The sequence below is a fragment of the Nelumbo nucifera genome, chromosome 1, assembly GCF_055504915.1.
Source record: "Nelumbo nucifera cultivar China Antique chromosome 1, China Antique-T2T, whole genome shotgun sequence".
Classification (NCBI taxonomy): Eukaryota; Viridiplantae; Streptophyta; class Magnoliopsida; order Proteales; family Nelumbonaceae; genus Nelumbo; species Nelumbo nucifera.
This window is the reverse complement of record NC_142649.1, coordinates 64,215,193-64,240,548: the sequence shown is the minus strand read 5'-3', so window position 1 is coordinate 64,240,548 and position 25,356 is coordinate 64,215,193. Positions and strand designations below refer to the sequence as shown.

The window sequence follows — 25,356 nt, the reverse complement described above, 5'->3', positions numbered from 1 at the left end:
TAGTTGGCTTTATATTGCTCATCACATCAATTTCGATGAGAGCTGCTTTCTGAGTATTCTTGCCTCTTCTCCGTCTTCCAAAAGGCAAACATCATACAGTGGTTACTATTTCTATACCACTGGTCTTCTCTTCTCTAATTCCTTGTTCAACGACGCCCATGAACTCTCCACAATATGCCGACCGACCCTATCTACTTGCTTGACCTCGTCCTTGGCTATTGTGTCTCCACCTACCGACAACGTTATTTCTGGTGATGTTCCTTCTCCTACTCTGCGTGGCACTCAACTTGTACAAGAGTTGCTTGATGCTACTCAACCAGTCTCGACACCCTCTACCCATACTCATACTATGCTAACCTATTCCCTCACGGGCTCTCTACCGACTCAATCTCATACAACAATTTGCTACCCTATTATGAAGGCTCTACTCACTACTCGTCATGATGATCTTCACAAGCCTAGTTGTTTTTCTAAAGCTATTAAAGAACCATGCTAGCGTGAGGTGATGTTTCGAGAGTTTAATATGCTCTTGTTCTTAATGACATGTGGACTTTAGTACCCTATCAACCTCATATGCATGTCGTTGGTACAAAATGGGTGTACAAACTAAAACGGCGGGTTGATGGGTCTGTTAGCGATGTAAAACATGATTGGTTGCTCGAGGGTTTAGTCAAGTTTTAGGGGTTGATTTCACAAATACCTTTAGTCTGGTAGTAAAGTCGGTCACCATTTGTACTATTCTTGCCCTCTCCACTACTCTAGGTTGGCCCCTTTGGTAGTTGGATTTCAACAATGCTTTTCTCAATGGTTATGTCTCTAAGGATAGTTATGTTCGTCAATCGAAAGGTTTCAAGGACCCAACTACCCCTCATCATGTTTGTAAACTCACTAAAGCATTGTACGACCTCCATTAGGTTCCCCGAGCATGGTAAACTCGTCTTAGCTCTCGTCTCCTTCTAATGGCTCCTCACAATCTGTGCTTGATGATATTGTTTCTACTTTAGGCTGGACCTTCTCCTTGAAAGATTTTGGTCCAACACACTATTTCCTTAGCATGGAGATTATGGCTCAACCTCATGGGATTGTCCTAACTCAACAGTGGTACAACTTAGATCTCCTGAAGCGTGCTAACATGGCTGCGGACAATCTAAACTCTCAAGGTTTATTGGTGACTCTCTCTCAGATTCTTCGGAGTATCGAAGTATCATTGGTGTGCTCCAGTATCTTACTATTACATGGCTGGACATCTTATTCTCCATCAACAAAGTTTGTCAGTTTCTTCACTTTCCAACAACGGAATACTAGGCCATTGTGAAATGGATCTTATGGTACATCAAGCACACAACCAAACATGGACTCCATTTCTACTCCACTTCAGCTCCTCTCACTCTTCAGGCTTTATCTGGTGCTGATTGGGATGGTTGCCCCGATGATCGGCGTTCCATTGGTGGTTATCTCATTTATTTAGGACAAAACTTGGTTGCCTGGAGCTCTAAGAAGCAGTCCACCATCGCTCGTTCTAGTACTGAATCTAAATTTCGGGCTTGTGCTAATGATGCCATGGAATTGCTTTGGGTTCGTTCTTTATTACAAGATTTTGGCCAGTCATTGACTCATATGCCGGTTATTTGGTGTGACAACATTGGAGTAACATATATTGCAGCCAGTCCTGCCTTCCGTGCTCGTACGAGACACATTTAGGTCAACTTCCATACTCAAACGATCTTTTCATATTCTCCGGTGATCAGGTTGCGGATCTTCTCACCAAACCGATCAGCAGTACTTGCTTTGTTTCTCTTATGTCCAAGCTTCATGTCCTTCCCGGACATTTCACTTGAGGGGGCGTATTAGAGCATGTTTCAGATAGATTCCGCAATAGATCTGGGATCTCTCTTCACCCTCTCTTATCTCTACTTATTTCTTATCTGTACTTTATCTCCTAACTTATAGTTATCATTGTTATTATCCAACTCAAACTCCTAAGTGTTGTATTGTAACCAAACTGTAATCAATTGATCACTATAAATACACAAGGGTTTGATCATTTAACCCATCGAATCATTCTTCAATATTACTGTGCTATTTGTTTAACTAAGCCAGATGTCGTTACCACTTTGTTTCTTCTATTGGCCACTGTCTGCGGCTTCCACAATAGATTGGTCTAGCGTGAGTGTTACACTAACCATGCCCAAGTAGGGTTCATTTCATCTCTTCCGTATTTTTGTTTTCTTCATATCGTCCTAAAACTCTCCGAATATTGTATTCAGTATATAGTTGTGCATGTATGCATATTGTAGACTCTTCTGAATATTGTAATTGATAAGTTTGTATGTCTAAGATTAAATAGGATGTTGTGTTCTATTAATCCTTGTGATGACTAAATTCCATTGTTACTTATGTTCTGAACTTGCAGGAGAACTGTCAGCTACTTAAGACAAAGCTGATGTTGCTTCAATCAATGGTGACTTTATGTTCTTAAACCGATGCCCAGAATATGAGAGAAATCAAAGGAAACTCAATCAAAATATAAGCTGAAAATTCAAGTATTAAATTGTCACGTTTTAAAGTTTAGGGACCAAAGTGACATTAGACCCAAAGTACAAGATACTAATTCAAGGTGGGGCTATGGCAATAGGCAATGGGATGGGTTAGGAATGGCAATGGAGCAGGTTCAGGGCGGGGGTCATATTCCTTGTCCTCGACCCTAACTCTGAAATTAACTCCCATTCCCGTCCTCGATCCCTATCAGGGATAAAATTTGTCCTCCATCCTTGATTCTTGGCGGGAATGGATTCCCTACGGAGACCTGGATCCCCGACTTTTTTAAATAGTAGTATTTTTTTTGAAAAATAAATTTTACTTAAAATAAATAAAAATTTTAAATTATAAAAATATTTAAATATATTTTGATATATATATATATAATATAAATAATATAATAATATATATTTAATATAAATAACATTTTAAAAAAATCTATAAAATAAACAGAAATTTGATCAATCAAAACCACCCATAAATTTTGATAAATAATATCATATCTTTTTCGGGGTCGGGGTGGGCGGAGAAGTCGGCCCCGGATTCCAATGTTTTCAAATTGCCATCCCTGTGCATCCTAAATGTTTTCACATTTCGGTGAGGTCGCAGCACGTTGAATACAATTCTGATTCCAATCAGTCGGTACGTGATAAAACCATCAGATTGTCTCGATTTCAGATAATATCCTCCACTTGCGTGTCCTAAGTTCCAACGAGACAACTCTTTACGGTTGCAAGAATCTGCAGTTGTCCACGCGTCGAGCTATTAACATTTCAAAACACTGATCCTAAGATTGCCACGACGCAATATGCTGACCAGTCACAGTCTTTCTCCATCTGCCTATCAACAATGACCAAAACAGTTTCCTCTCCTGTTATAATTTTCCTTGAGGCAGAAAAAAAAAGCTAACAAAAAAAAAAAAAAAAAAGAAATATCCGAGCTTTGCACGCTGACGCTGGTGAAGGTTAGACCAAGTGGCATAACAGCGTAGAATCTGGATCTGCTCACAACAAAAAAACTGTCCCAACACTTTTCAACTTAATCTGTATCCGCACATCGCATACATGATGGGTTTCGTTCGTCCCAAATTCATCGTGAGTGGTGTGGACACTGGACACAGATGTGTTGGAATTGTGTGGAAGAGTTTTTATTGTGAGCAGATCCCATCCCAACAGTGTAACGTACGCGCAGTGACCGAACAACTGAATGGTGATAGTGGAAGACCATGATCATGTTTGTCGTTTACCCAAACACTGTAGAAAATTTGTTAATCCGGTATGGATTATGGACTCTCCTCACTTCTTCTCCAATCAAACTCTCGTTGTATCGAATTCTGCTTCTTCTTCAGTGTTCCATTATAAGCTTCGACATTGCTTGCCGAACCTTATTATACATCGAATGCTCTGATTTTCAGAGATCGAATAGGTGAAGTTTACCAGAAGCGTTGGATGAATCATTTATCTGTTTCGGTGTTTAAATTTAGAATAATTTCCTTTGAAACCATAATTTTCTTGGGAAAAATCTTTATGTGGCATGATCTGATTTTTTTTTTCTTTTCAATTTCTAAGTGTTTTAACTGCTCTTTGATTGTTTTTATTGATTGAGATTCGAATTATTTTGAGTGTTTTGAACATATCTGTGTTTAGTTGAATCTTCTGAACTTCAGAGGTTTCAAAAGCGCACATACTTTTGCAATAAAAGTTCCACTTAATTGAAGGATGACTCCCTTAATCAGATTTCTAACTTGTTCTGTCTTTTTATTATTAAAAATGCTTGCCGCGTTAATGAATAATAACAATTTTCTGTATTAGATAGGCCGCATATCAGTTCAACCTCAAAATATAAAAGTTGTATTACTGTACTTGCAAATTTATCCTCTGTTTTAGCTAAGTATATGAAAAATAAAAAAATTAAAGTTTACTGCCATACTCTGTATTCATAGATAGAGGAGTTTGATACTATAATACTGACATACGTTAATTTTTCGTGTGTTTTCTTGATTATTTGAGATTCTTGACCGACTTTAATCAAAGATGCATTTCAGTCGTTGAATATTTTAATTTTTTATTGCTGAGCAAACTTTCTGAATCTTGGTGGACAGAAGAATCCTTACAAGAACACATTGATGTGTGGTTCTGTCTTTGTTGTTGGATTTACTGGCTGAATCTTTAGATCGAAGTATCTACCTATTAGACTTTTCTTCTTGCCTTCTAAAGTAAAATTAGAAGGCTGCATTACTGGCTTCTGATTTTCTCTCATGATTTTGATGTCCAAATTTCCTATCTTAGTTTTATATTCTTCTTCTGTTTTTTTACAGGTTTTTTGAGATTTAATGGCGGCAATACTGGCTTCTCATGGCTGTTATTGCCGCGACCTTCAGTTTATGGATCATGGAAAGGCAGCAGACTGTCTCAGTTTCTCAGGATCAATTTCTAGTGATAAATTCCAAAATGTTGCGAGGCAAGAATATGGACTCCCTGCAGCTAATAGGTTCTTAAGGTTTCAAGTTAATGTGCGGCAAACGGAATCATCAGAGAAGTTGGGTACAAATGGGCGAGCTGCTAAAATGGTATCAACGAAGGAAGTGATGAGAAGCAAAAGCTCTTCTATAAATATGGGAGAGAGAGTGAATGGTTCGAAGCAAGTTGTTAATGGATACGGAGCAAGCCTGGTTAAAAGAAACACTGTTCCAGCTCTAGTTACACCGAAAATCAAAGACTCTAAAGATCTTCCATTTACAGAGGAGCTGAAAGTTCTAACCTCAGATGAAGGTTTCAGTTGGGCGAATGATAACTATAATTCCTTGCAAAGGACTATAGACGTGTGGTCCTTCGTTCTTTCCCTTCGTGTCCGTATTCTTTTCGACAGTGAAAAATGGGCATATCTTGGAGGCTTCACAGAAGATAAGCAAGTGAGTTTTGTTATTCCAGTATAGCTGTTCTCTTGTCCAAACTCCCTTCTGCCACTATGAATTTGCTTAATATCGGAATGCATCGTATGCTCGTCATTTTTTTCCTCCTTCTTGAAGGCCCACTTATACACATCAAAACATAATAAAGAAGTACTAACTTAAGCATAAGCTCTTTTGTCACCCAGAAAAATAGAAGGCAAAAAACTGCTTCATGGTTGCGGGAAAAGGTACTGCAACTTGGGCCAACTTTTATTAAACTTGGACAGTTATCCTCAACAAGGTCTGATCTTTTTCCGCGGGAGTATGTTGATGAGCTTGCTAAGTTACAGGTATCCTTCTCGGTTATTGATATCTATACCGGTAATGCCTGAGATACCTTGCTTCTCAACCGTTATATGATTCCTATCTCATATAATGCAGGATAGAGTCCCCGCATTTTCGCCCAAGAAAGCAAGAGATTTCATAGAAAAAGAATTGGGAGCTCCAATCGATTTATTATTCAAGGAATTTGAAGATCGGCCAATTGCTGCAGCTAGTCTTGGTCAGGTGTTTGCTCCATTTTAAGTATCACATATCTCTATTTGTTCTAACATCAAAGTTAATGGGAAAATTTTTATTACATCATACGTAGCCCTAGAAAATAATATCTCCCCTCTTTTAGTTTGAAGATAAGGCTTAACTCAGTTGTTCAGCTAGTTGACAACTAGAGGTTTTTGTTGATGGCAACCTCTTTCCGGCCTTTGTTTGCCAGCCTGCAGATGTAAATCCCCTCTAACCCTCCCACCAAAATAAACACAACAAAAGAAATTCAGAGATAAAGAAGGATTAATATTTATAGAGTTATTTAGGGATTCTCTTAGCACTTTAGCAGAACAACTCTGCAGGGCATATGGGATGGGATCTGTGCCTGTGGGTCAGTTGGTTAATGTACTTCTCTGCAACCAGACCAAGTTTTAAATCCAGTTGTTCACATTTATAAATAATTGAATAAAATAAAAAGAATTAGAATGCATGTATTAAGCTCAGGAGTCACATGTCATTTCCTATCAGAAAATGCAGTAACTGAGGTTAAAAAGAAATAAAAGAGAAAGATATGACAACAAGAGGAAATAAATTTTAAAGGCGATTGCATGCTAAAAAATGAAATGACTCTTGTAAAAACATCTAAGGTGAATAATAATGGTACAAGACTATTGCTCTTTACCTCTGCTTTTTTTTAACTAGCTGTGTCATTGTTTATATAATGAGATTCTTCTCCCTTGGCTGACTTTGAATTTGAGGATTATTTCCTTTAGGTACATCGTGCTGTTCTGCATAATGGAGAGAAAATAGTTGTGAAAGTCCAAAGGCCTGGCCTGAAGAAACTTTTTGACATCGATTTACGTGAGTAATGATTATTCTTGACATGTTCACATTTCCTTATTAACCTTTCATTAAGAGTGCATGCAAAATATTCTCTTTTTAACTGTTCAACATTCAGGATTTGCGCCCTACGTTTTTATTTTGACTTAAAAAACTTCTAGTTTTACATTTCTAAAAGCTGCATTTTATGCCACCACATACTCATTTAACATATCTTATTTGCATAATATTTCTTTACTATTTCATCTTGGGTCCTGATTAAATAGGATTTTCCCTTTTATCTAAGGCTGCATTTAGATGAGAGGGGCCAATCCACAATCTCTAGTATCAATTGGGTCCATTTCTGTGGTGGAGCTGAATTCAGCAAAACATGGAATTTTAGCCATTGCATTAGTTATTTCCAAAAGCAAGACATAGGGGTTGTCCCAGATCCTCTGGAATTGGTATGATCTTCTTCTATCTGTTGTCCTATGAATCTCACCGTGACAATGCCTTGCCCATTGAATCATGGCTATTTCTCAGTGTTTTTAAAAGGCATGGGGGGCATATGCCTGCAAGGTGCCTCCAAAACACCCTGAGGTGTATGCCAGAGGCGATGATACCTCTGAGGTGTACGGCTCATACTCTTTGTATGAGGCATGCTAGAGGCATACACCTCACGCACCTCACACACAGATCATACAAAAAGACAAAAAAAAAACAAAGAAAAAAGAAAGGAAAAAGAAAGTAAATGAAAGGAATGGAAAGGGAAGGGAAGGGAAATAAAAAGAAAGAAAGAAAGAGAAGGAAAAAAGAGAAAAGAAAGAAATGAAAAGGGATGGGAAGGGAAGGAAAGAGAAGGAAAGAGAAGGGGAAAGAAAGTTTCAGTGAGTGTTATGCATCTTCGTTCTTCTTAATATAACATATTTTTATTAAAAATAAGGATTAATGAGATCCTCCTCCTTCCTCCTCGGTCTCCTTCCTTCTCATCCCCCTCCTCTTAAGGAGGCTTATGCCTCTTATGTTCTAAAATACGCCTCACGCTTCCAAGTACTGGAATGCCTCGCGTCATGCCTCCATGTTTTAAAACATTGCTATTGCTGATTGTGATGCTTGTTAGGTGTTAACAATTAACACATAAACCTGGTTGAAGGACAGATATTTCATGTCTGACATGGATCAATGAGCTTATCTTTGGTTTTGTCAGTTTGATTATCTTAATTAATGGTTCTCTTTTTTTTTCAGGAAATTTGAAGCTAATTGCTGAGTATTTTCAAAGAAGTGAGACCTTCGGAGGTCCCACACGAGATTGGATTGGTATATATGAAGAATGTGCTACGTAAGTAAAAATCAAAAACAAAAAAAGCCATGTTCTGGATATTTGTTTTGCTATTTGGAACAACATGTTGAATAAGATCTATCATTTAGTTTTTCAATATACTAATTTATTACGATCATTTTCAGGTTTACTTCTATGGTGAAATTTTTAGGATAAATCATATGATCTAAGAAACTTTCTTTTTATATGTTTAAGTTTGAGAGCATAGGAATTACTCTGTATGGCAATATGTGATGCTTCTGACATGAGCTATTGACCTGTAGAGATAGTACATATACATTTGAAACCTCCTTTAGGCAGTGTTTGGTTTGAATGGAAAGGTAGGAAAACCTATACAAATACCTTTCCCTGCCTTTTCCTTCAAACCAAACACAACTTTAGTGACGGGAAAATTAAGGTGTATGTATATGTCTTCGAAAATTAATTTTCTCTTGCTGTTCTAATTCATTATCCAATTTTTTTCATTCTTCTCAATTGCAGGATTTTGTATCAGGAAATTGATTACATAAATGAAGGAAAAAATGCTGATCGATTCCGCCGGGATTTTCGAAATGTTAAGTGGGTCCGCGTACCTGTATGTTTCTTGTGACAAGACTAGCAATGCTTATTCAATTTTTAGTTATTAATTTTTGTCTGCTAACCTATTGGGGATTATAACGCCACAGGAATACTTGACTTGGTAGTGAATGAAAAGCTACTTTTCAACTAGATTTTTATCATTATAGAAGGCTTACACTTTTTTCTTTTTTCTTGTTTTTTTTCCTGGTAGTTGGTATTCTGGGATTATACTGCCACAAAAGTGTTGACACTGGAGTATGTTCCAGGTTTCAATCTATAACATATTACATGTTTTATGTGGTTCAAGTTGATATTGGTTATTAACTTATTGTAGATTTATAGTTTTAGTTTAAAATGTAAGAAGATTGATGTTTGGTTGATACTTTACTTTCGTGAGCAGGTGTCAAGATCAACAAATTGGATATGATAGATGCAAGGGGCTATGATCGTTCTCAAATTTCTTCACGAGCAATTGAGTCATACTTGATTCAGGTTAAGAACCATTACATGTGATGTGAAAAGACGAGATTGATTCAAACTAAACACAACTTAATAAAGCCTTAGCCATTTTGGAGTTGGGCATACAAATCCTGAGTTGCCATTCTGTTCTATAAGTCATATCCTCTATTGGATTGTGAATTCCTCAGTTTTTTTCCTCGTGACTTCCACCTATGTCCTTTCCGGCCTTCCTTTAGCTCTTTTATCAATCTCAACTTGCATTCAGTCATGCCTCATAAATGTAGCATGTCTTCCTCCACACATGCCACACCATTTTTGTTTACTTTCCCTCATTTTATCACCTATTGGGGAAAATCCTAGGTTTCCTTGGTTGCACCCACTTGTAGTTCTATCTTTTCAAGTATTGCCATCGATTTGCTTCAATATCCCCACTACTATACTCTAGACCTGTCCATGGGCCGGGCCAGGCTGTGCTTTTTCTCTTTATAAACAAAAAATGACCAAGCCTGAGCCTGAGTCCTATATAAAGCCCGAAGCCCAATCTAGACAAATATTTTATAATATATTAATTATAATAATAAATTATATATTATATAATATTCTATATATTATAATACATATAATACTTTTTTTCACTATTAATTTTATTCTTATAACTTGAGAATAGTTTATCTTCTGATGTGAATCCAATAAGAAAAAGAAGAAAGAAGCAGAGAATAGACGAGAAGAAGAGAGAGAAGAGAAGAAGAAGAAGAAGAAGAAGAAGAGAGAATGAGAAAAGAGTGGTTAGGCTAGACTTTCCTTGCCGCCCACTCATCTATTTATATGTTTGCAATTTAAAACATTAGTGGTCCCAGTAATGCCCCTTCCGCCTACATAAGAAAAGAAAAAGAAAACTAAACTGCCATAACTAACATAAATAACCTAAAACAAAGGCAAATATGAAGTGGGACCACACTAATAATTACTGTTCTACATCTCTACATCCTCCCCCTCAAGTTGGAAATAGATATTAGTCATTCCCAACTTGCGTAAATCTATTTCCAACTTGATCTTTGTAATTGCCTTAGTGAAGAGGTCAACAAGTTGCATATCAAAGGCGATATATGGAAGACACACTCCTTGAGAAGCAACTCTCTCTCTCTTTAATAAAATGTTGATCCATTTCAATATGTATAGTTCTGTCATGCTGTATCGGATTATGAGCAATGTTAATGGTGGCTTGATTATCACAATACAACATCAAGTGCTTCTCATAAGCAATACCCAACTCCTCAAATAAGGATCTCAACCATAACACTTCAGCTATACCGTTAGCCAGGATCTATACTCAACTTCAACACCGGAACAAGTAATAACATTTTGTTTCTTACTTCTCCAAGAAACAATATTTCCCTCTACAAAATCACAATATTCAAAGGTAGATCCCCGATCATCAACACACCCAGCCCAATCAACATATGTGTATACTTCTATCTTCATGTGACCATTATTTTTGAAGAGTATGCCTCTGTCTGGACATCTCTTCAAGTATGCAAGTATCTTCTCAACTATAAGAGGCGAGTGGTTCTGAGGGAATGCATATACTAACAACGCTAACAACATAAGAAATGTCTAGTCATATTAGACAAAGATAGAGGAGTTTCCCAACCAATTGTTAAAACATAACTTTGTCTTCAAGGGACTCTCCACCTTCTGCTCTTATCTTATGATTCTATTCAATAGGTGTTTCAGCAGGTTCAATTCCTAACTTCCCAGTTTCTTCCAAAAGTTTAGGAACATACTTTCTGTGGGAGACAAAATGCTATGTTTAGACCGAGCTACCTCAATGCCCAAGAAATAATGTAGTTCTCCCAAGTCTTTCACTTCAAACTCTTGGTGAAGTAGTTGCTTAATAGAGTCAACCTCATTAATACCACTCCCTGTTGCCATAATATCATCCACATATACAACAAGTAGAGTCAAGGAGTCCATTTTCTTAATGAAAAGCGCATGATCTGATTGGGCTTGCATATAGTCAAATTTTTCCAAAGTCCATCTAAATCTATAAAAGTAGGCTCTTGGAGATTGTTTTAGTCCATATAAAACCTTCTTCATCTGGCACACCTTCTTCCCTACTTATGTACTTAGAATCTAGGAGGTAACTCCATGTACACCTCCTTTTGTAGATCACCATTGACTCATTGAGGAAGGCATTCTTAACATCCATCTGGAATAGTGGCCATGGGAAATTTGCTAAAATAGACAGTAAGACTTTGATAGTGTTCATCTTGGTTACTGGTGCAAAAGTCTCCAAATAATCTATGCCATAAGTTTGTGTAACTGTGCAACCAATTTGGCCTTATATCTCTCAATAGAGCCATCAACATTGTGTTTTACTATAAACACCCAACCAGTTTCTTCCCTTTAGGTTGGTCAACTAACTCCAATATATTGTTTTTAATGAAAGCATCCATTTCGACTTTCATTGCATCTTTTCACTCAGGTACCAATAAGGCTTCCTGCATTGTTTTAGGAGTAGAAATAGCAGCAATAGATGCCAAAAAAGACTTATAGGATGGTGAAAGATGACCATAAGAAAGGACCTGGGAAATACAATTAGTAGTAGATGAAGTACAACGGAGCTTCCCTTTGCGTCTTTAACTCATTTCCAGCCATCTCCATTAAACTACCAAGAAGTCTCAATTTTCAAGAAGAAACCACAGAGTACAGCCTTTTCTTTGCTGAAAACAATGTAACAGTCACTCAGAAATTACTAACAATCAAGATTAACCAATATGAGATCTTTAACAGTCAAGATAATAAGCCTGAAATCAGAGAACCGATCGTAGGGTTAGGAAAACCCTAGAAAAAATTCTGAGTAAACAGAAATCTATCAGCCACTCCTTCCAGGTAAAACAAAGACAAAGAAGAGAAGAGAAGAGAGAGAAGAGAAGGAGAAGAGAGAATGAGAAAAGAGTGCAGTTAGGCTAGACTTGCCGCCCCACACATCTATTTATATGTTTGCAATTTAAAACATTAGTGTAGTTCCACTAATGCCCCTGCTGCCTACGTAAGAAAAGAAAAAGAAAAGTAAACTGCCATAACTAACATAAAACAAAGACAAACATGAAGTCGAACCACACTAATAATTACTGCTCTACATCTCTACATTTTATGATATATATTATATAGTATTTATATTTTTTATTTTTTATTATATAATATTATTGGGATGAGCTTATTTGGGAAAGCCTGAGCCCAGCCCAAAAAATAGTAGGGCATGGTGTTTAGAGCCCGTGGGCTTAAAACTTTGTCCAAGCCTGATATAGAACAGGAAGGGCCAGGCTAGCCCATCAAACTACCTGGCCCATGACCAGGTCTACTACACTCATCTTATGGATGTCTTGCTTCTTGATTGTGTCATACTCTCCTTCGTACTACTTACTGCATTATTAGCATTGTTGTTGTCTCATGGAACTTCAATTTCAACCTAAGTGGCATGCACTTCATCCATCCCAATCTAATTTTTTGACTAAAATTCTTAGGTCCCTCCATCACTATGGATTATTGAATCGAGGTAGCAAAAAACTCATTATTGTTGTTAGTTACACTGCATATATTTTGTGTTAATTGTACAATGCCATTACCCAATGTTGGCCCTAGATACCTCTGGTCTTGGGAGGGGTGGACTGGATACAGAACCAACCTTTTTTTTTTTTGTTTACTTTTTGCACAAAGTGGCCTCTCTCAAACTCAACACTTTGTTCTTGTACTTGTATATTCTATCTTACTCCTATCCATCTTAAGACCTTTTGATTCTAAATCATCTCTCCATATTTTGAGCTTTGTACTTAACATTGCTTTGGTTTCATTAGTTTGTATTGTGTGATTAGCAAACAACATACACCATGGGGCTATCTTAGGTAATTTTTATTATCAAATCATCTATGAATAATGCACACAAAATGGTGGCTAAGAGTTGGCCCTTTGTGCAAAAAGGTTCTTTTGTATAGATGTTTTGACAGTAGTCACTGGACCATCACGTATATCATTAAGTACAATGCCATTACCCAATGTTGGTCCTAGTTACCTCTGGTCTTGGGAGAGGTGGACTGGATACAGAACCAATTTTTTTTTGTTTACTTTTTGCACAAAGTAGCCTCTGTCAGACTCAATACCTTGTTCTTGTGCTTGTATATTCTATCTTACTCCTATCTATCTTATTTTGAGCTTTGTACTTAACATTGCTTTGGTTTCATTAGTTCGTATTGTGTGATTAGCCAACAACGTACACCATTGGACCATCTTAGGTAATTTTTATATCAACTCATCTACGAATAATGCACACAAAATGGGGGCTATGAAAGGTTCTTTTGTATAGATGGTTTGACAGTAGTCACTGGACCATCTTACATATCATTAAGTAGGTCAACTTAACTAATTGGAGCTCCTATTTCCTCCCAAATCCCACTTTCAAGGAGCCATATGATATGCTTTTTCTCTATATAAATTAAACACACACACACATATATATTATTTATATGATTCATGTTATGTGTCAAACCGTTTGAACCACAACCTGGCAAACATTCTAGTTATGTGTCTGGTCCAAGTCTTACAACACTAGGTTTTCTAGTAAGCTTATTCCATGTCATAGTCTATGCTTGAAGCTAGCTTATCCAACATCATCATCATCATCATCATCTAAGCCAACATCTGAATTATATAGGGTCTCAGCCACATGAATACTGTTTTGCAATTCCGTCCTGTTCAATACCATATCCGTTGTTAAACTGTGGGCCCTTAAATCATCTCTCACTACTTCAACCCATTTCCTTTTTGGCCTGGTCCTAGCTCTTCAAGCCCCTTCAACTTGTAAAAGGTCACTTCCTCTTATTGGTGTTGTATACGGTCTTCTCTACACACGTCCAAACCATCTTAGTCTACTTTTACTCATTTTATCATCCATTGGAGCTACACCTAGGTTCTTCCATAAGCTTATCCAATATAGTTGGGGAAACTTTTTTAATACTATAATTGTGGTGTTCTTCCTCTATTCATCAACCATTTCTTCCTCTATTGATCAACCATTTCCCTATCTCATTATCTTAATAAATAGTTTACTCAACTACTCCACCTATTCCATTGATTTCCAAGCTTCTATTGAGACATATCAGATATAAAGCCTTTCGCTTTAGTCACATTCCTTAGAGCCTTTTCAACCTTAATCCGGGGCTGAGAAAGCAACTTCTCTCCAATTTCTGGACAAGTCATCTATTGATACATTATTAAAGAGTTCCAAAGACTTGTGGCCAATGCATAACCCTGAGACAAATCACCTCCTGAATAGCTTCCTTGTTTGTCTCCTTCCCTGAGAATAGTCTGAAATTTCTTTCTTCCCAATGGTCCATGTTGGTTCGGCTGCCTTAATTTGTATGTTTATCCTTGTTGGGTCTTAAGTCATTAGTTATTGGGCCTAATCTTATTTAGTGTTTATTTGACTAGGTGTCCCTCCACTAATCAGGGGCATTCTGGTCTATTTATGTAACATCATGTAATGTTGTTATATATAATAGATTAGGGCTGGCTGAGAACTAATTCTGCCGCCCATCTCATATCTTCTTCTTCTTCTTCTTCTTCTTCTTCTTCTTCTCTCATTCGACAGCTCTATTTCAGCAAACATGGTATTAGAGCACTAATCTTTTGACTGGTTTCAGCAGCCGCCTTTTTCTTCTACTTGCAGTTAACTCTCTCTCTTCTTTTTCTTGGTTGCTGCAAAGAAACCCTAGGGTTGGTCGCAGAACACAGCTGGACCTACATCTAGGGTTTCCCTTGGTTGTAGGGCCCAAGGGGAGATAGACCCAGAGGCTGATGCCCTAATAGATGCAGTACAGCAGATTGTAGCCATTCGGCTAAGATAGATCTGTGTAAAATAGATCTAGGAGAAAGGACGAATCTCAGCAGTCCTAGAGCTGTTCGTGGGTGAGAGTATAACCTGAGATAGCAGTGCTTAGCACACAGTAGAAGCTAACACAGCAAGTTGCAGGCTGCGGCAGCAGTGATTAGAACACAGCAGAAGGTAGCACAACAGATTATAATCTACGACAGCAGTAATTAGGGCACAGTGTGCAATGTAGTACTCGGTGTTTCAGCTCTGTGTCGGGTTCTCAGGACTGAGTTTATAGTGCAGCAAGCTCCGTAAGTGTGAAACAGTTCATTATATATTGTGTTTACAGTCTTGACTTTACGAGTAGGAGAAGATGTCTTCCATATCCGGGGAAGTGTCTTCTAGAAATGTTAGGGCTTGTGGGAGGTCTCCTAATTTGGAGAATCCAAATTTGCACAGCCTACAGATCACAAGTGTGTTGTTGGATGAGTACAACTTTAGAGAATGGTCTGTCTCAGCCATGTTGTTCATCACATCCCGGGAACTCACCGGTTACTTGGACGGGCAGAAGAAGGAACCCGAAGTGGGGAGTGCTGAATATGCAGCTTGGCGCAAGGAGAATGCTACAGTTATGTCCTGGCTACTTGCCTCAATGACTCCAAGAGTAGCTAGGACTGTTCAACATTTCTCCACGGCTGCCAAGATATGGGAAAAGGTTTCTAAAACCTATGGGCAGAAAAAGGACAATGCAAGAATTTACAGACTGAATCAAGACATTACTGCCTTGAGGCAAGGAGATATGAGTGTTGCAACATATTTTGCTACACTAGAAGGACTATGGGAAGAGTTAGATCACCACCTTATTATTGATTGGGAGAATGCCAGAGACAAGGAAAAGCATGACAAACAAGTTGAAGAGGGTAGAGCATTTAAATTTCTGGCTGGCCTAGATCCTATATATGAGAGCATAAGGTCCCAAATTCTGGGAAGGGATGAAATGCCAGACTTACATCATGTTTACTACCTTGTGAGGAATGAAGAGGTGAGGAGAAAAGAGATGCAAGTTGATACTCAAACTAAACTAGCTGAACAGTCTGTGGAACATTCGGCCTTAATATCTACAAATCAAAGGGGAAACAAACACTCTAACAAGAGACATCTGAAGTGCACCTACTGTGGAGGGGAAAGGCATGTGAAAGAGACCTGTTGGGTTCTCCATCCGCATTTGAAGCCAGCTGCATTGAGGAAAGATAAGAAGCATCAGAAAGGTCAATCTGCAAGTGTGAATCTGGCTACGGGTCACAGTGATGATGGTTCAAAACACTCATCCACAGTTACTTCCTCTTCCATGGGACAGACTACTAATTCCCCCGGAACCGGGTCCTTGGGTTTTACTGCCGATGAGGTAGAGGTACTTAGCAGGGCCCTAGCCCGTCTAAGGACCAATTCTCTTCCATACTCCTCCCTTGCCAGATCAGGTATTGTCTCTTGGATTATTGATTCTGGTGCAACTGACCACATGACACACATGTCTTCCCTATTTTCTTCCTATCATTTAATGTCTGGCCAAGATAAAATGAGGGTTGCTGATGGTTCTCTCTCTACCATCTCTGGGAAGGGAGTGGTTGACCTAAGCAAGGACCTCTCACTTAAATCTGTCTTGCATGTTCCCAATCTTTCTTCAAATCTCTTATCTGTTTCAAAGCTTACCAAAAATTTGAATTGTAGCATAACCTTTTTTCCTACCCATTGTGTCTTTCAGGACAGATTGACGAAGAGAACGATTGGGAGCGGTCATGAGTATGGAGGTCTCTACTACCTTGATGCAGACATCAGTTCGGCATTACAAACATCTGCTACTAGTAGTCAGTCCAATGTGGAGTCAATAGCTAGTTTACATCTGTGGCATGCTAGGCTAGGTCATTTACCGTTTTCATCATCGGAAGTATTGTTTCCAGAATTATTCAAAGGTGTTTCAAGTCAAGAGTTATTTTGTGAAGTCTGTCAACTATCAAAGCAATGTAGAACTGTTTATTCAACTTCGAGTAATGAAATTCAAGCTTCTTTTGACTTAGTCCACTCTGATGTTTGGGGCCCCTCTCCCATTATTTCTGTTGATGGCTTTCGATATTTTATCAGTTTTATTGATCACTATTCTCGATGCACATGGATCTACTTATTAAAAACACGAGAAGAAGTGTCGCGGGTAATCATGACTTTTTGCAAAATGATTGAAACACAGTTTGGCACGAAAATCAAACAATTCAGGTCAGATAATGCTGCAGAATACTTTGAAAGGTCCTTGAATCTGTTTATGGAGGATGCTGGAATGATTCATCAGTCATCTTGTGCTAGTACCCCCCAACAGAATGGGGTTGCTGAGCACAAGAATAGGCACCTATTGGAGACTGCTCGAGCCTTACTATTTCAGCACAAAGTTCCAAAAAACTATTGGTCTCAAGCAATCCTTACTGCATCATACCTGATAAATCGAATGCCATCCAAGGTATTGGGGATGAAAACTCCTTTCTCTGTTCTTTGCCCTCATCTTCCTGACTTTTCTCTTCCACCGAGAGTCTTTGGGTGTGTATGCTTTATACATGTCAAGGATCTGAAGAAGACCAAATTGGATCCTAGGGCTACAAAGGGAATCTTTTGGGGGTACTCTCCTACTCAGAAGGGATACAAGTGTTATGATCCAGTCACCAAGAAAAAATATGTTACAAAGGATGTGGTATTCTTTGAGTCTCAATCCTATTTTCATTCTTCCCAGAATCCTCTTCAGGGGGAGACTAGTGGGATTGAAGAGGATTCTTCTGTTCCCCTTTCTTTGTGCCTCTCTCTACCTCAGACCTTCCATCTTCTCCTCCTGATCCACCTAGTTGTAGTATCCCGGGTGAATCTAGTGATGTTGCAGATGTTACTGAAGACTCAAGCAGGTTGCAAAGAGATATCAGAATCACCTACAACAGAAGGAAGAAGGGCCCTGTAACTTATGACAACAACCAATTGGACTCGGATCAACCTGTCTCAGAAACTCAAGGTAATCCTATCAGTTCCTCTGACTTGGATCTTCCTATTGCCCTTCGTAAGTCTACCCGTTCTTGTACTATCAGACACCCCATTGCTGATTTTGTGTCTTACTCACATTTGTCTCCCCGTTATTGTTCTTTTGTGTCTGCTCTCTCTTCTGTGCATGTTCCTACCAGGTATTCTGAGGCAGTATCTGACCCAAAATGGAAAGAGGCTATGGATGAAGAAATGAAGGCCTTAATGAAAGCAGGGACTTGGGAATTAGTGGATCTACGAGAAGGGAAAGGCACTGTTGGATGCAAGTGGGTGTTCACTGTGAAGCATAGGGAGGACGGATCCATTGAAAGGTACAAGGCTAGACTGGTAGCAAAAGGGTTCACTCAAAAAGAAGGGATTGACTACAAAGAAACCTTTGCTCCGGTGGCAAAACTCAACACAATCCGAGTTCTATTATCATTAGCTGCAAATTTCTCATGGGAGCTACATCAGTTGGACGTGAAGAATGCTTTCTTGAATGGTGACCTGCATGAAGAGTTTTTCATGGATCCTCCACCAGGTTATGGGTTTGGCAAGAAGGTATGTAGACTGAGAAAAGCCCTATATGGCCTTAAGCAGTCCCCTCGAGCTTGGTTTGAGAAGCTATGTGGGGCCATGAAGAAAGGGAGTTACACTCAAAGTGGGGCAGATCATACCCTATTCATAAGGAAGAAAAATGGCAAACTTACAGCACTTATTGTATATGTGGATGATATGGTAATTACAGGGGATGATCAGGAAGAGATTAAAAGTCTAAAGGAGGTCTTGGCTGCTGAATTTGAGATCAAAGACCTGGGCCAACTGAGATACTTTCTTGGGATTGAAGTTGCAAGATCCAAAGAGGGCATCTATATATGTCAGCGGAAATACATCCTTGATCTTCTTCAAGAGACAGGCATGATGGGGTGTAGGCCAGCAGATACTCCAATAGAACAGAATCATGGTCTACAGGAGTCAGTAGGAGAGGACTACCTTGATAAGGAAAGATACCAAAAGCTGGTGGGGAAGTTGATTTACCTGTCCCTCACTCGCCCTGACATTGCTTATGCTGTACATGTTGTCAGTCAGTTCATGCACACTCCTAAAATCCCTCACATGAAAGCTGTGGAAAGGATCCTCAGATATTTGAAGTCTTGCCCGGGGAAAGGGATTTTGTTCAGAAAAAACAGTAAAATTGAAGTTGAAGGATATACTGATGCAGATTGGGCTGGCTCAGTTGGGGACAGGAAGTCTACTTCTGGGTACTACACCTTTGTTGGAGGAAATTTAGTTACTTGGAGGAGTAAAAAACAGAATGTGGTTGCTAGATCTAGTGCAGAGGCCGAATATCGAGCTATGGCTCATGGTGTTGCTGAACTTTTATGGCTTAAGATCCTGCTTGGTGAACTTGGAATAAAGATTGAGTGTCCTCTCAGGTTGTACTGTGACAACAAGGCTGCCATCAACATTGCAAATAACCCAGTGCAACATGATAGAACTAAACATATTGAGATAGACCGTCACTTTGTCAGAGAAAGAATCGTCTCAGGAGAACTTTGCATCCCTTATACTCCCTCCGAGATGCAGATTGCAAATGTTCTGACTAAAGGGCTAGCTACAGTGAAATTCTTGGACTTACTTGGCAAGCTAAACATGATTGACATCCATGCTTAGCTTGAGGGGAGTGTTGGTTCGGCTGTCTTAATTTGTATGTTTATCCTTGTTGGGTCTTAAGTCATTAGTTATTGGGCCTTAGTTACTGGGCCTAATCTTATTTAGTGTTTATTTGACTAGGTGTCCCTCCACTAATCAGGGCATTCTGGTCTATTTATGTAACATTATGTAATGTTGTTATATATAATTGATTAGGGCTGGCTGAGAACTAATTCTGCCGCCCATCTCATATCTTCTTCTTCTTCTTCTTCTCTCATTCGACAGCTCTATTTCAGCAAACAGTCCATATGATAGCAGCCCTCATGCAATGCCACATTATTCTTCCTCTTTTCTTAGGCAATCTGAGGAAGGACGGAGCAAACAAGCTTTTCACATCTGGTGGAGGGGCCCACCTGCAACCAAACAAAGAAAAAAACCATTTCCATAAACCTTTAACAAAGGAGCAGGAAATCAATAAATGATAGCAACTCTCACCATCAACCTTACAAAGAAGGCACCAATAAGGAGACAAACAACTCTTCGGTCTTTTTTCTTTGAAGCAAGTTTCCAACAAAAACATCCAATCCTCGGAGGAATAGGTTTGCTCTACACCTCTTTAACAGGAAAAGATAAACCCCCACTAGCTGCCAGTTGGGTTATGGAATTGAAGAAAGATGAGAAAGTTTCCAACAAAAACATCCAATCCTCGGAGGAATAGGTTTTCTCTACACCTCTTTAACAGGAAAAGATAAACCCCCACTAGCTGCCAGTTGGGTTATGGAATTGAAGAAAGGTGAGCAAGTAAACAAACCATGAGGAGTGGGGGTCCAAATTCTTTTATCAACTTGGGAGATATCCAAAAATACCCCACCTAGAACACCCAAAAGAGGCAAGGTACCATTTAGCTCAGAATCTCTGATTGCCCTTCTAACTCTCAAATCCCAATCAAACCCAAACCTTGAGTTAGAAGGAACCAAGAAGGTTGAAATAGGCTCAAGTTTATAAAGAGACAGAGCAAACAAAGAAGGGAACTGCTCCTTCAAAGGAGAGTTCCTCACCCATACTTGTTCCCAAAATTCAATACGGTTCCCTGAATGCAAATCATACCTGATCCAAGGCAAGAACAATGGAAGGATGGCTTTGATGGATTTCCACAGTGATGCCCTTGACATCCTTGCTCTAATTCCAGTGCCCAGCCATTTGCCACTAGCCCATGGATGCTCACCACTACCTTTTCCCACAGCTTTTCTTTCTCAAGAGGAAGTCTCCAAAACCCCTTTTGTTACTCTTGTTATATAATTAGTCACCTTACTTTACATGTTACTAACTCCATCTTTTTAATTCTTTTCCCCTCAATTATTAATTTACCTTAATTAGTACCATTTTATCCTTTTAGATCCACTGCCTAACTGTTAGGCACCTTTGCTCACTTCACTTTTCTCCCATCTTTTAATGCAAACATCCAAAAATCAAAGGCCACCAATCTTTGTCATATGATCATGTACTTGCACTATCCTCTAGATCAACCTTTATAACTTCTTGTTTCATCTTCCTTGCACTATCCACTTTGAAGGTCATCAAATTGTCATATTTCTTCCTATATGTGTGTGTGTGTGTGTGTGTACACATATATAGATATATATTATGTATATGCATATGTATGTGTGTATTTGTGTTGCTAGAACTAATTTTATTGCAAATCAATAAATTCTCACCTCATTTATTTCCAAAAATCCAACTCCTTCATGCACTGTACCATCTTTATCAGCAATTGACTATTTGTCAATCCTTTTATTAGTGGTGTCAAGAAATGCACAGCATGTATTTTACAAATTTATATATTCTGTACTTGATGTACAGTTTAGTTTCAGGCTGCCAGTCCAACACTGCACCCCTACTGTTATTTGCAGTACCCAATACTTAAAATGGCTATACATTGATCTCTCAATTTAGAGGGTAGTCACCCCATGCCAAAAACTGTCTGCTAACACCTTCAAGCCATCCTATTATATCTGATGCACCATTTTAAGTGTCCTTGTATAATATTTCTCTAACCATTTAAATTCTTTGGAATAGCCCATTGATGTTATTCCAAAAATTCTTCTTAATCCTATTTAAGGGGTCAAAGCACTAATTACATTAATCCTACCCCAATCCCTGTCAATTTACTCCTGTGTACCATACTCTGTACCCGTCAATTTCCTTTATTTTTCCCTTTCAACCTAGTCTCCTTGTAGACATTTATCTTGGCTTTTCTCTTCTTCATTTGTGTGTAGTAGTTCTATGCTCTTTGATATCCTTCAATGCAGATCATTGCCTAAAATGGATGGATAAAATTTCCTTAAGAATATTTTAAATATAAAAATGTCATTTAATAAGCATTTATTTCATATTGAGGCTGCACTTATTATTTCATCTTGACTGGTTCAGATACTGAAAACTGGGTTCTTTCATGCTGATCCTCACCCTGGAAATCTTGCAATTGATGTGGATGGAGCACTCATTTATTATGACTTTGGTATGATGGGAGAGATAAAATCTTTCACACGAGAAAGATTGCTTGATCTGTTCTATGCAGTTTATGAAAAAGATGCAAAAAAGGTATGTGGTTTACCATTTAAATAATGCAATATTGCTACATCTAACTCTAATACCGAGCTTATCATTTGTATAATTGAATTTGCAGAAATTGATGACAAGGACAAAATTTCTATTTATTACATGGCAACATTAATCTATCATTTCACTTGTTTCATATTTATGAATTAATGCCTCTTTCATATTCTCATTCTGAAGCTGTGCCATACCCTTACATCTGTTAAGTTACAACTCAAGATAATGGTTTGCAAAATGTACAGTTAGTGTTAAAGTTCATGTCATTCAAAAAAGTAACTACTAAATGCAACCATTCTTAAACAATCTATCAGCTTAAAACCTTTGGAAAGTATGATTTGTTGTAAATGTAGCATTTAATTGTGAATGGAGATAAGTTCTATGTATGTGTGTTTGCATTTTCCTTTGATTGCCTTGGGGGGGGAGGTCAAAATCTGATAAATTTCCCTATGCTTAGAGCCTCAGATCACTATTCATATTCCATGGCTTCCGATTAATTGGATTTTGGGGGAACACAAGGAAATATTGAAAAAAAATGGTGAAGATTTCATATAAGTTTCTATTCAATGGATTGCTTCAGCTCATTCTTATAATACTCTGACATCTGCGCAATGATAACATGGTATGCATTTTTCTCTGGATTTGTGAGAGTGGATCAATATCTAATTGATTAATCTAGAAGTATCTTACAAAATAGTTCAACTTCTTTGAATTCAAATTGATTATGTTTTCTGTAATTATCAAAAAACTGCATGTGAAGTTACCATCATAATAATGGATGGCCATTTCATGGTTAGACTTATGCTGGAAGGATATCTGGGTACTTTCACTTAGAAATGAGGCTTTAGACATACATTTCTGGCATTTCCTTTAATATTCCAATTTCCAAATTATAATTGTTTAAAGCCATCTACAAGGTTCTTTTATCAATTTTGATGTATTTGGAGACAATTTTCTTCTAGTTCCATTACACATCTATAAACTATTGGACAAGTGTACATTCAAATGCCCTGAAATGTCAAAGATTGATTACTTACCAAAATGAAATACATCAAGTTTGTTCGCATTTCCAGAATTGGTTTCAATTTTTGAGCTGCTACCCTGCAGGTTATGCAAAGTCTCATAGAACTTGAAGCACTACAGCCCACAGGAGACATGTCATCAGTATGGCAGTATTTTTACTTAACATCTTTTTCATTTAAAGAAAAGGGTCGAAACCATTTCTTCGTAGAAGAAATGCAGTTGGCTTGCGTTGTGGTTAAAAAATGAGTCTTCCAAGCACTAAATTGTTCCCCTTTATTTCATGATGTATACACAGGTAAGGAGATCTGTGCAGTTTTTCTTGGATAATTTATTAAGTCAGACACCAGATCAGGAGCAGACTTTGTCCACCATTGGTGAGGTATGCAAAGATTTAATAAACCTTGGAGAAGAAATTAGTTCAAAAATTCAATTTGAGCAATTGAGGATTTGATGTATTAAATTGTTTATGTTTACTGAATTAACCTATAATTATTTTTATAGGAATTGAGTTTTTTAATATATATCATTATTCCCTTCTCAATAGATGCTATAACAATGAATTTAGACTGATGTGGAAAATAGAAACTTAAACTCAGACCTGCTTTAATTTCATCAAACATAAATCAACTAGAACTACTCTCATTGGTGATGTAAGCATAGACATAAAACTTCATATATGATATTTTATTCTGTCATTCTCTTTCATTAAGCATGAAACGCATGAAGGTCAACTGTATCATTTTAGTAATTGCATTGTATACAGAACCTCTTAATTTCTGTGGCATTTCTTTGCAGGATTTATTTGCAATTGCAACAGATCAGCCATTCCGCTTTCCTTCCACCTTTACATTCGTCATAAGGGCATTTTCAACACTTGAAGGTTGAAGTCTGCATTTTGCACCTGCAACTTGGCACTAATTTGAATGCATTTTTACCAATTCCCTTGCTCTAGTTATGCATGAGTTCATGTTTTTAGTGCAAGGGAATACTACATTTTCTCATATTCTGTGACCCAAATTTGGTGTAAGTGGATTTGACGACCTACATGCGATATCTAGGGTTAAACATCTGGTCATTGATTTGGACCATAAAAATGTAGGCTGACCATGGTTTGACCTGATAAAGGCCATTACCCAATGCTGGTCCATCTATTCAGGGTCTTGGGAGGGGTGGACTGGGTATGGACTTTTGCGGTGGCTAAGTTGAACACCTGTTATGTAGCTGGTGGAAGTTTTATAGTCTGCAAGTTCATGACCTATGGGTCCTTTTAAACTTGTAACCTGGCAGATGCGATTACATTGCAAAATTTATTTTGAAATTTCCGTGCACTCTTTCAGGAATTGGTTACACGCTAGATCCAGAATTTTCTTTTGTGAAGATTGCTGCTCCTTATGCACAAGTATGTGCTTGTCTAGTTGGGTTTTAATATTCTGATCTTTAGAGTAGCGTGAATTTATATTTACTCTATAATAGTTCATCTATGAGATCCATTGAATTATGCCTGTAATATTTCAATTGAGATGCAGGAACTATTAGATTTAAAAAAGAATCAGCAAAATGGAACACAACTTGTGGAGGAAATAAGAAGACAAGCCAATGATGTATCCTTTTCTAACTCTTTCACCTCCTTATTTTTGTTCCTTTGTTCATTGCAGTAATATTTATTTCGTTTATCATAAATTTTTATTTTTTTATCAGAAACTAGTTGATTTCCTTTTCAAATTTAGTTAAAACAATTTACTACCGCTATTTCATATATTTTACTATGTTCAGTTTAATACTTTGTTAAGATATACTGTATCAGAAACTAGGAAGAATCAAGAGATCATAGAACATCATATAAGATGCAATGCACACGATTATCCCTCAAGGAATGTATTAGAAATGGATAGAGTTGTGAAAATATCTACACATCCCACATGCAGTGGGGGTCTCAACTGTTTGATGGTTCAATCCAAGGATCAGCCTAATCAGAACAACTTGTCAATGGACATTCTGTCTCTG

General features: G+C 38.0%; 1 protein-coding gene across 1 annotated transcript in view; it reads left to right on the top strand.

The window, feature by feature from the left end:
- Positions 1-3,779: 3,779 nt before the first annotated feature.
- The window catches only part of LOC104594255 (Protein kinase superfamily protein), a 32,866-nt gene continuing 11,289 nt past the window's right edge, over positions 3,780-25,356 (top strand). The window contains exons 1-15 of the mRNA XM_010254474.3: positions 3,780-3,963; positions 4,856-5,449; positions 5,635-5,778; positions 5,870-5,995; positions 6,745-6,832; positions 8,036-8,129; positions 8,610-8,703; positions 8,899-8,953; positions 9,088-9,179; positions 22,147-22,317; positions 23,437-23,493; positions 23,648-23,731; positions 24,148-24,232; positions 24,690-24,751; positions 24,879-24,953. Coding sequence (XP_010252776.1) covers positions 4,871-5,449; positions 5,635-5,778; positions 5,870-5,995; positions 6,745-6,832; positions 8,036-8,129; positions 8,610-8,703; positions 8,899-8,953; positions 9,088-9,179; positions 22,147-22,317; positions 23,437-23,493; positions 23,648-23,731; positions 24,148-24,232; positions 24,690-24,751; positions 24,879-24,953 — 1,806 coding nt within the window. The 5' untranslated portion in view covers positions 3,780-3,963; positions 4,856-4,870. The remainder of the gene's footprint in view (positions 3,964-4,855; positions 5,450-5,634; positions 5,779-5,869; positions 5,996-6,744; positions 6,833-8,035; positions 8,130-8,609; positions 8,704-8,898; positions 8,954-9,087; positions 9,180-22,146; positions 22,318-23,436; positions 23,494-23,647; positions 23,732-24,147; positions 24,233-24,689; positions 24,752-24,878; positions 24,954-25,356) is intronic.